Raw genomic sequence first — 12,500 nt, forward strand, 5'->3', positions numbered from 1 at the left:
TTAGACAGCAACATATGGAACACATCACTAATAAAAGTAATAAAGTTACAGTTCTTATGCTGATTTGAGGCCACTGTTTGTCAGTTGCAATAAGATATCACAGGCTTATCAATTATCCACGCCAACTATTTTCTTACGAACAAGTCTCATTACCATTTGGTTTGTCTTCATGTATTAGAGCATTAGCAAAAAGGAAACAAACATTTTACTGTACAATGATAGCTAAAGAATAAAGATTTTCAAACTTTCAGTAAACTCACTATTAAAGCAAACACTGACAATATATAGGTATTCTTTTACTTGTCCCACTTTAACCTGCTGACAGAGAGCGTGTAAGTATACATGGGGTGCCTGACCTTACCTATTTACTCCGTTCCTTGAATTTCATCCCAGTTTATCATTATTATTAATGTTATGATAAAAGTAATAAAAGAAAACTATTTTTCCAAAGATTCAAGGAATAGGGGGAAAAGGTGAGGTTATGTAGCCCCACTAACTGACACCTGGCAGCCTAGTAAGCAGGGACTATACATCATTAAAAAATACTAAATAAAACCAATCTATGGTGAAGAGTGCATGTTCCTGCTTCAATGGGTTACATTTTTGCCACTATACAAATTATTCAAAATGTTGCTCATATGATTAGTCATTACAAAATTATAAAGTTATACTTGCAATTACACCGTATGATTACCAAAAATCATATCTGATTATCACAAATAATTACTGAAGATTATGCACATTTCTTGAGGATAAACATTAATGACCAAGTTCTTTCATGATTTATGGCCAAGCCAAGGGTATACTTTACAGTGTAACTAAATAAGCAGATACTAATTCTGCATGCTATACAACAAAAATATACACAAATAAGGAAATTAATTAATTAGTGAATTTACTGACAAATATTCACAAGCAAATAAAATTCTCTTTCCTATATGCATACATACATGCATATACATACATATATACTTATATATCTATATTTGTTACTAGATAATATATATTAGAGAGATATATATATATAGAGATAATATATAAGATATATATATATTATATAGATAGATAGATAATGTCTATATATATAATATATGTATATATAGATATATATATATATTATATAGATATTTATATTATTATAGATATTATATATAATATATATATATAATATATATATATTATATATTATATAATGCATATATATAATGTATATTATATAATGTATATATATATAATGTATATATATAATGTATATATATATATTTGCATATACATAATACATACATACATATGTATATATATACATGTATATACATAATGAATATGCAATAGCAAAGAGCCTGTAGGGTCTGGCAAAAAAATATTTCTACCAAATAATAACCTCAGAAATCTGTGGTGAGGCTGGATGAGTGACTCATGCAAACTCTTAGAGCAACATGCATCAATCTTCATTACATGTGTAGTAAAGTAATCAGTAAAATAAAATGCAAATAAACTGTTGTTTTTAAAGTAAATGGAATAACAACTCAATCAAATCAAATGAAATAAAACTGAAGTAATTCCACAATTACAATGAAATCCAAAAATTACCACAACTATTACATTTCCTTCAGCAAAAGTCTGATATTTCAAGTTATGTTCAATATTTCAAAGAAAAAACAAGGGGAAAAATAAATCCGCTCACCTGGCAGGTCAATGGCCACCACTCGATGACCCATTGCAGCAAGGAGGTTGATGGTGTTTAGGTTCAGCCAGGTCTCAGATTTAAAGGCAGCACCATGGAGGAGGACGACCACTTCTCCACTACTGGAAACACCATCTGGAGGGTGTGCCTCTCGGTAAAAGGTGTTCGTGCCCTGAAGGGAATTGGGGTACATGAGCCTTAGCACACAAGTCAGAGAAGATGAGATGATAAAACCTATATAATTTGTAATATCCCAAATCAATTAATAAATAACATGATAAAAATTAACCAGTCACATACCATTATAAAGTTACAAGTATAACAAGAACAATAGTAATGTTGCAAATGAAAAGTTTTCAATGAAAACAGGTATGAATGAAATTACCATTATATTGACTGTCTTTGAGTTGACCTGAACTTTGGCTGCTGTGTGGTTGATATCAGCCGGAAGGTCTTCTGCCTCCAAGTTTACATTTTTCCAGTAATTTGCATCTGCCATTGTTCTGCTCATAGTATCCCGCTGATACAAATAAAAAAGTAAAACAATTAATAATTTATAATCATGGTAAACCTACAATGACAGTGCCAGAAATTGTGTCGCTCATCCCAACGACTTCTGGCAACCATCTAGAGTCTAGCCTTTAGCAAGTTGTGATGCCTATAGCCGGTACCTATCATGATGAGTTGGGTCTGTTGGTCTTCATTACATCTATATATGTGCCTGGCTATAAGAGGTTAAAACAAATGAAAAGGCAATACTTGGAGCTAGTAAATGATTGATGATTTATTTTGCAAGAAAATCTGAACTTTCTTCTCATTACATTAACCCTGTGCCTCCAGAAAACATAAAGTTCTGACTTGGTCATGGCTCTGGATGACAGGCTATTCCCATCTTGGCTGACTTAGTCATGGCAACAGAAGATGGATCATTCATGTCATGTTACTATGATGCATACAAGAACATTCTTCATTATTGAGGACAAGTACTGGTAAGCAATGTCTTGTGTGTAATTGTAATTTTTTTTTTTTCATAAATATAACAAAAAAAAATTTAATGTTCTTCCACAATTACACCATATTCCTTCATTTACACATGATCATCAAAATTACTGAATGATCTGAGGTCATAATGGTCAACACTCATATTGTTATATGGTGCTCAGCTGAGCCCGAAATAGGCTCACCAGACAAGTCCAGTCAGCCACACATACTCAGTGGAGAAGAGGCAAGGCACACCTCAAATTCTCCCACTGACAATGGGTAAAGCAATTTTATTGTTAAATATAATTTTTCATTCTGTATTTTCACTTCAGTCAAATCCCCTATTTTGTGAAGGTGTTCACTATGGAATCAGTTCAGATTAGTTACACTAATAAACTAACCATCAATTTTTACATGGCACCAATTTTTTTCATGTTACAGATTAAGAAATTAATGAAGGAATTTAACCTGAAATCTACAACATAAACATACACAATGTCACATACAACTATAAATTATCAGCAGATAAAGTGAGCTTTATGCATTCAAACTGATAACACAGATAAGCACATATATTCCAAATCGAAACAAGCTGTGCATACTGAAGTTAAAGTGCAAGTAACAGTAAGTCTTTAGGTAGATGTGATAAGTCTTATGTCAAAATGGTGTCAACTAAGTGGGAAACATGAGCTAATAAAAATTTAATACTAAAAGAATAACCGGACAAGCTTCTATTACAGCAGGAAACGGTAATAAATGTTACTTATTATATAATGAGTTAAGAAAAGAAATCCTGTGCATTCCAGGAAATAGTGACACTTTTATAATCATTTGCAAAACACTACCTTTTAAAGCAAAGTATAAATATAACAAACAGTATTTTTTGTTTCCACCTACTTTACCTACCTATTGAAAGAAAAAAACAATTAATTACATTACATTACAGTTATTTATACCTTTATTATTAGCACCGGGCCTGTTGCACAAGCATAGAAGAGGGTTGATTGAGAAGGGGCAGAGGTCCAAACAACTTAAGATCTAGCCCACTAAGGAGGCATCATCATGACAATGCTCACTTGCCCTTAGTTGCCAAGTACTTAAATCTCATGGGCAGGAGGGGTAGGGGGGACTCAGTCAGTGGACACTGCATCACGAGGGAGGATGAGCACTGGAGTGGGTGAATAAGAAATGATTGCTGGGGAAAGGAGTGGGTAGAGAAGATGGTAGTGGGTGATGGGAGAAGAATGAGAAAAGGGGGATGTGGGCACTGGAGAGAAAATAAAGATGGGGAGTGAGAGAGAGAGAGAGAGAGAGAGAGAGGATGAGAGGAGAGAGAGAGGAGAGAGAGAGGAGAGAGGGGAGAGATGGAGAGAAGGCGATGAGAGGAGAGAGGGAGAGAGGGAGAGAGGGGGAAAGGAAGAGAGGGAGAGATGGAGAGAGGAAGAGAGGGAGGGAGGGAGGGAGGGAGGGGAAAAGAGAGAGGGAGGGAAAGAGAGATTGAGAGGGAGAGGAGTAAGAGATAGAAAGAGAAAGGAAAGGGAGAGAGAGAGAGCGAAGAGAGGAGAGAATAGAGAGAGAGAGAGGAGAGAGAGAGGAGAGGCAGACAGAGAGACAGAGAGAGAAGACAGAGAGAGAGAGAGAGAGAGCAGAAGAGGAGAGAGAGGAGATGAGCGAGAGAGAGAGAAGACAGAGAGATACAGAGAGAGAGAGAGAGATACAGAGAGAGATAGACGAGAGAGAGAGAGAAGAGGAGAGAAGAGATGAGAGAGAGAGAGAGGTGAGACGAGAGAGAGAGAGAGAGAGAGGGAGGGAGGGGGGGGAGGGAGGGAGGGAGGGAGGGAGAGGTAGAGAGAGAGAGAGAGAGAGAGAGAGAGAGAGGATGAGAGAGACGAGAGGATGAGCAGACAGAGAGAGAGAGCTACAGAGAGAAAGAGAGAGAGAGAGAGAAGATACAGAGAGAGAGAGTGAGAGAGAAAAGATACAGAGGAGAGAAGGATGAGCGAGATACAAAGAGAGAGTGAGAAGAGTGAGTGATGTGAGTGAGGTGAGTGATGTCCCAAGTGAGTGAGAGAGAGAGGACGAGAGGAGAGAGGAGAGAGAGAGAGATGAAGAGAGAGAGAAAGATACAGAGAGAGAGAGGAGTTAGGGATGAATGAGGAGATGAGTGAGAGAGAGAGAAGAGAGAGGAAGAGAGAGAGAGAGGAGAGAGGAGAGACTGAGAGAGAGAGAGAGAGGGAGAGAGACAGACAGACAAAGACAGGAACAGGACAGACAGACAGACAGACAGACAGGACAGAGAGAGAGAGAGAGAGAGAGAGAGAGAGGAGAGAGAGAGCCGAGAGGACAGAGAGAGAGCAGAGAGAGAGAGAGAGGAGAGAAGAGGGAGAGAGATACAGAGAGAGATACAGAGAGAGAGAGAGAGAGATACTGAGAGAGGAGATGAGAGAGAGACGAGGAGAGAGATGAGAGAGAGAGACGAGAGATTGAGAGAGAGAGAGAGAGAGAGAGAGAGAGAGATGGGGGGGGGGGAGAGAGAAAGAGAGAGGGAGGAGAGAAGAGACGAGGAGAGGAGAGAGAGAGAGAGCGAGAGAGAGGGATTTGAGAGAGAGAGAAGAGATACAGAGAGAGAGAGAGAACACCGAGAAAGTGAGAAAGAGAGAGAGGAGACGAGAGAGATGGAGAGAGAGAGACTGATTGAGGATGAGAGAGAGAGAGAGAGAGGAGAGGAGGAGAGAGAGAGAGAGAGAGTGAGAGGGAGAGAGAGCAGAGAGAGAGAGAGAGAGAGAGAGAGAGAGGAGAAGAGGAGAAAGAGACGAGAAAGAGAGAGAGAGAAAGCGGAGAGAGAGAAAAGAGGAGAGAAAGAAAGACTAGAGATTGAGAGAGAGACGAGACAGAGAGAGGAGAGAGAGAGTGGAGAGAGAAAGATACAGATGAGAGAGAGAGGAGAGATACACAGAGGAGAGTGAGGAAGCAGTGAGTGATGTGAGTGAGTGAGGTGCGTGAGTGATGAGAGAGAGAGAGAGGAGAGAGAAAGTACAGAGAGAGAGAAAAGATACAGAGAGAAGAGAGACAGAGAGAGAGAGCAGAGAGAGATTGAGAGAGAGAGAGAGCGAGACAGAGCGAAAGAGAGAGAGAGAGAATAGAAGATCAGAGAGAATGAGAGTGAGAGAGAGAGAAGAAAGAGTGAGAGAGAGTGAGAGTAAGAGAGAGGAGGAGAGGAGAGAGTGACAGACAGACAAGAGAGAGAGAGAGAGACAGAGAGAGACAGAGAGAGATGAGAGAGAGAGGATGAGAGAGAGAGCCGAGAGAGAGAGAGGAGAGAGAGAGAGATACAGAGAGAGAGAGAGATACAGAGAGAGATACAGAGAGAGAAGAGAGAGAGAGATCAGAGAGGAGAGGAGGGAGAGAGAGAGAGAGGGAGAGAGAGAGAGAGAGAGAGAGGAGAGAGAGAGATACAGAGGAGAGAGCGAGTGATGAGGAGAGAGGAGACCGAGGAGAGAGAGAGAGGAGAAGAGAGAGAGATGAGAGAGAATAGCGAGAGAGAGAGAGGAAGAGAGAGAGAGAGAGAGAATCGAGAGGGAGAGAGAGAGAGAGAGATACAGAGGAGAGAGAGAGAAGGAAGCAGAGAGAGAGAGAGATTACAGAGAAGAGAGATGAGAGATGAGAGAATACACAGAGAAAGTGAGGAGAAGAGAGAGAGAGAGAGAGATGAGAGAGAGAGCGAGAGCGAGAGTGGACTGAGAGAGTGAGAGAGAGAGAGAGAGAGAGAGAGAGAGGGAGGTAGTAGGAGCAGGAGAAGGAGGAGGAGGAAGTAGAAGTAAAAGAAGATGAAGAAGAAGAACAAAAAGAAGAAGAAGAAGGAGGAGGAAGATGATGATGAAGGAAGAGAAGAAAAAGGAGGACAATGACGATGAAAGAAAAGAAGAAGTAGAAGAAGCAGGAGAAGGAAGAGGGAGAGGAGGAGGAGGAGGAGGAGGAGGAGGAGGAGGAGGGGGGAGGGGGAGGAGGAGGAGGAGGAGGGGGGAGGGGGAGGGAGAGGGGGAGGAGGGGAGAGGAGGAGGAGGAGGGAGGAGGAGGAGGAAGAGGAGGAGGAGTAAGAGGAGGGGAGGGGAGGAGGAGGAGGAGGGGGAGGAGGAGGAGGATGGGGGAGGAGGAGGAGTAAGGGGAGGAGGAGGAGGAGAGGGGAGGGGGAGAGGAGGAGGAGGAGGAGGAGGAGGAGGAAGGAGGAGGAGGAGAGGAGGAGGCGGAGGAGGGATAGGAGCTGGATTTGGAAGGTGGCAAGGCTGAAGAGGGGTGTGTTCAATGACATTAGCTGGAACTAGTGCAAAAGAGTGACACTGCCATTACTCTATTATTGCTGTTAGCGGCCAATATATGAACCAATAACTAACATTGAAATGCATCAGAAGCATGTGGGAAACACTGCCCCCAGTTTCTGCTGTGGCCAGTGTTCTTATGGATGATATTACAAGAAAATAGCAGCAAACCCGCCCACTACAGCCTGGACACGGAAATGTGTCATTGGCACTTTGCTCAAGTTTAAAACTGGAGCCATCTGAAATAAATGAAACATTGCACCATAAGGCCATTTAATAAATTGAAAAAATTTAGGTTTACAGAGCTCCATCATTATTTTTATTGTCATAATTGTTTGTACAGCCCAGAAATGTGGGTTTATTAGGGCTACTTGTGAAGTAAATTTTCAATTCCAGTATATCTGAATTAAAACATTCTGTCACTAATCACTGTGTAATTCCTGTAGAAAAAGTTTGTTACGGAGGAAATATAAAGGGTAGGTAGTAGTTTTGAGTTTTGATAAGCATAAGCTTCACATGATTGTAAATTCACAAAATAAGTCTGCTTAAGGCCTGGAAAATAACGGGCCCTCATTGTTACTGATTAATGGTTAACTGAAGTCTCTGCAAATCATACTTGGAGATAATGTGAGACTATGTACTGTAGTCTAATAGCTAACAGTGTATTAAGGCTGTGTTTATGTAATGATTAATTTTCATTATTATCATATAAACAAATTTAACATTTCTTTCATGGTCTCAAGACCTAAGTCTCATTTTAAAAAATATGTTTATTTAAGTATTCAGGACATTTCCTGCATATTTGCATTTTCCTGGCCTTTGTGAAAATTGGTTTAAAATACTGCCACCAGTGCAGTATGTGATTTAGCATGTATCTTTAATAATTATTTCTAAATCTATAATTAAATGAACAATAACTGGCAAGAAGAGAGATTCTCTTATTACAAACATTACTAACAATTAACCAAATGAAACTGACATATTTCAGTAGATTTCCTAGGAGTGTTTGCAAAGTTAGAAATCTTCTATATATATTTACAAAAAAAAAAAAAAAAACTCTTTAACTGGCTGGTAAAAATATGCATAACTTAAACAAAGTTTACGTTTTTCCATTTCCTACTTAAAAGAACAAATGATGATGAAATGATAACCCTTGATCACATCCTGCAGAAGCAAAACTGAAGTCTCACATTGGCCTTGCAGCACTGAAACACAAGCAAATGCTGGTTCATGCTCAATCTCATAAAACTATAAGCAAGATTTATCTGATGCTCACACAAGCTCATGTTGGTATTTATTTCATTTTCTACTTCACAATTTATTAAAAATTTAGACAGTAATCCATATCTATTTTGTATGTTTAATCTTTATGGTACGGACACATTAAGCTGAGACAAACTGATGATATTCTTACAGAAGACAAAAAGTTGCAGTTGCAGCAAGAAGAAATAATCTGTAGACATGAGTAATACACCACAGATACAATAGAAATAATAGATAGATTTATTAAGGCCACGACACTTTTCACCTATGACATATCAGTTCCACTGTAAATAAGTGATATTCATTATTATAATAAAAAGTCAGTACTATGTCCGGATGCATTTTAACTAGTAACTCAAATGTCACTTTCTTTTTTCCTGAGCCAAGTGCATCAAAAAATGCAGAAATGCAGAAGAGGTTTGTTTGCCTTTACACCACCATCTCATATGTTATTTGATATCAACTCATTGAGATTGGGAACACGTAATGTCTACTGCAGTTTTGTTTTGTAATGCTATCAATATCAATTCTGTTATCATTATTATTGACATTATAACAATTATGTTATTGACATTAATGATATCAACAAATATATATATGAATATATATATATATATATATATATATATAATATATATAATATATATAATAATATATAATATAATATAAATATATAATATAATATAATATATAATATAATATATATATAATATAATGTATATATAATATAATGTATATATTATATATATATATATATATATATATATATATATATATATATATATATATATATATATATACACACACACACAAACAATATTCATATAATCTAAGTATAGGGTAAATAGGTCTTTATAATTCTGCAAGGAATGGATTACTTGCAATGCCTAGTGTACTTTTATAGTATTTCAACTCCAATGAAACCAACCAGTGACAATATTGGCCTTCCAGCTGGTGAGGGCATGGAGTATGCCAATAAATGTGGCATAATGTATATGAGACAAATACAACAAAATCAAATTTTCCCATGTAATAGCTCAGGGGTTAAATTAAGGTTTGATGAAGAGTGGCAGGGCATCAGCTGATGGCTACCATGACAATACCATAGATTGATGCAATGGAACTTTTTGCCAGGTATATTGTGGCTATCATTTTCTGTAACTGCATGTTATAGATGAAGAGCAATCCATCAATCTGAATGAATATATAAATGTAGAATGGAGCAACGATGATTTCTCCATGCTTTGAACCTCAGTAGAGGCTGCGGCCACCGTGTACAGCATCCCGGTAAAGGCCAACAATCTGCTTACGTATATACTCAGGGAGATAACAGAGCTTGGGCTGGTTCTTTTTTATTAACAGTAGGTTGCCAGGGGGTCAACACCTATGTCATCCACAATATATGTAATTTTTGCATTTCGTGGAACATGAAACATGTCAGCCAAAGAATTACTGAATTCACTCGTGTAAGCATGGGTTTCCAGGCGCTGATATGCAACTGTGGGCTTCCCTTTACTTTCTGCAGAATTGTTAATGATGGTTACTACTCATGATTTTTTCTATTAAAAAATAAACTCATTTATCTATTGATTTCACGTACTGTCCACCTTGTGGGTAATGGAGGAAACGGTCTGCCTTGTGACTCATTCCCAAAAAACAAAGGAGGAAAATATCCTGGTAAAGGAAATATCATACTCATTCTTTTTCACCAAAACTTAAGTTCAATTCCGCCTGCCAACCATCTATTAGGTGCATCAGTGAAAAACACCACTATCAGCACGAAGAAATGCATAAACAGTGAAAGTTATCTTACAAGAAAAAAGGCCTAATCAAAATAATATATTCACCTTCAATTCAGAGACTAAAAAAAGTATTCACCTTCAATTTAGAGACATAAATTAAGTTGAAAATCTAGAACTCGAGTCGCTCGCCCGAAGCCGCAAGGTGATGTGTCCACAACAACACCTGGCTGTCAGAGGCCCAGGGCTGCCAACTGGGCTTGTAAACATTCCTCCAGAACAATTTATGCCGTCGTTAAGAGAACATGTGCCTTTGTTGATATGCTGTCATTATTGTTTGGATAAAGTATGGATACTTTCGTGGTGATGGTATTTATAAATGGGATAATGAAGCATTAGCATAAATGAAGTCAATTGCGCTTTCAGTCCAAAAGGTTTGCCAACCTGTTTTCTAACTGAGGGAAAGTAATTAAAAAAAAAATAAGAAAGCTGCGGCAGGTGTGTTACTCAGATATAACCCTTACGTGCACGATAAACATTTCTTCTTACGCTTTCACTGCTTTCGGTATTTAGTGTGTTCACATTTATTATCATTACTGTTGTTAGTGGTGATGTTTTCAATTGTAGGTGCTAATTTTACAATAATCTCCCTATCATTGCTAATACCAGTCTCATTAACTGCATCACCACATCAGTATTGTTGACGATTATGATTAATCATATTATTATTATATATGTTAATAATAATGATGATGATGATAATAAAAATGATAATTCTGACTTTCTGAGGAAGGATTCCCCTTTCCAGACTATGTACGTTCTCTCCTGGAACGCATTTGCGCAGGCAGGAGGGACGTCAAGCATGCCTTCTGCGCGTTCACGAGTACGTTCGGACTTCCTGAAGGAGCGGCTCCCCAGACATATCTTCCAGCTCATATCCGACGTTGCTCATGATTCTTCCGGTCCTTCTCCACCAACCATGGCCGCTCTCTCTCCCAGAAACCCTTCAGCCTGACGCCCACGTCTCCCTCATCGACGCTGTCACCAACCTATCTTCCTGTCTTGGCCCCTCACCAGCTACAACTCCTTGGCTTCGTCTTTCCTTTACTTTCCGCCTCACCCTCTTACCTCCATCGATATTATTTCATCCTGTGACAGTTTCATCTGTTCTCATAGGAACACCTTGCCTGATGTCTCTCTCCTCCTTGGTGCTTTCATCCCGGCCCTCGAATCTCTCCTCCATCCTAACCCTTCCTTTCCCCAGGCGTTACCGTGAGGCCCTTCAAAGCCTGCGCAGGGAGGACGTCACCATTCTGCCTTCTGACAAGGGCAACTCGGTGGTGGTCCTCGACCGTGCCTCTTACCTGCAGAAGGCCCAGGACCTGTTGGATGACGCCTCTACCTATGCTCCCCTGACCAGTGACCCCCGTGAACGCATTGCTGCTACCTTCCACCGTCGCCTGAAAGAGATAGCAGCCTGTTTTTCCGGAGGTTCAAGAAACCCTTGACTCCCTCATTTCTATGGGCTTCCTAAAACCCATAACCCGGGCTGTGCCTCTGCGCTCCATCACTCCTCCGGGGATCTGTGAGCAGCCTTTTGCGGCCTGGCTGGCGAGGTCTCTCACTGTCCTTCTTGGCACCTTCTCTCCTGCTCACATCCGCCACTCTCAGGATTTCATCTCTCGTGACCTTGGATGTTGACTCCCTGTTCAACCAAGGCCCTGCTGATGACGTTCTCGCTTTCTTTCAGAGGAGGCTCCCCGCAGAGGATCCTCGTCTCCCTCTGCCTACCGGTGTCTTCCTCCAACTGATTCGTCTGTGTGGAGTCTGATTCCTTTTCCTTTGAGGGTCGCTTCTACTCTCAGACGTTCGGTGTTGCCATGGGCTCTCCCCTCTCTCCAGCCTAGCAAATCTGTTCATGGAATTCTTCAAGTCTGAGCTTCTCCCTCCACTCCCTTCGTCCGTCGGTCTGGCTGAGGTATGTCGACGACGTCTTTGCTCTCTGGCCTCATGACCCTGCCCTGTTCTCGGATTTCATGATGCAGCTGAACTCTCTCTCTCTCTCTCTATCCTTTTCAAGGTGGAATTGGAGGCTGACAACAAGCTCCCTTTCTTGGACATCCTGTCCATCACTCTGTTGACCACATCTCTTTCTCCATATACCCGGAAGCCTATGCATAGTGGTATGTACATACACTTTTTCTCATACCACCCTCTCCATGTTAAAGAGGTGTTGCCACCTCGCTGTTCCTCTGCGATCTCTGCATCCGTGATCCCCAGTACCTGGATGGAGAGGTCGACTTCCAGCGTCGCTCGTTTCTCCAAACTGGGCTACCCTGGTCATGTTCTCGACGTCGCGTTATCCAGGGCACGGCGTGCCTTCTACCACGACTCTCCTCCTAAAGAGACTCCTCACCTGCCCGGCCTCAGCCTGCCCTACACTGAGGAGATCTACTCTCTCTGTTGCCCTCTTCACCCTCTCAACTGCAGGCTGTTCTTTCGCCCGGTGAACACTCT

The 12,500-nt window shown here is 40.4% G+C and overlaps 1 protein-coding gene across 1 annotated transcript in view; it reads right to left on the bottom strand.

Moving 5' to 3' along the window:
* Positions 1-12,500, bottom strand: part of LOC119574337 (protein ABHD14A-like) — a 52,741-nt gene that overhangs the window by 5,009 nt on the left and 35,232 nt on the right. The window contains 2 exon segments of the mRNA XM_037921533.1: positions 1,685-1,856; positions 2,070-2,204. Of these exon segments, the coding sequence (XP_037777461.1) occupies positions 1,685-1,856; positions 2,070-2,204 (307 nt within the window).

Source organism: Penaeus monodon, chromosome 6, assembly GCF_015228065.2.
Source record: "Penaeus monodon isolate SGIC_2016 chromosome 6, NSTDA_Pmon_1, whole genome shotgun sequence".
Lineage (NCBI taxonomy): Eukaryota > Metazoa > Arthropoda > Malacostraca > Decapoda > Penaeidae > Penaeus > Penaeus monodon.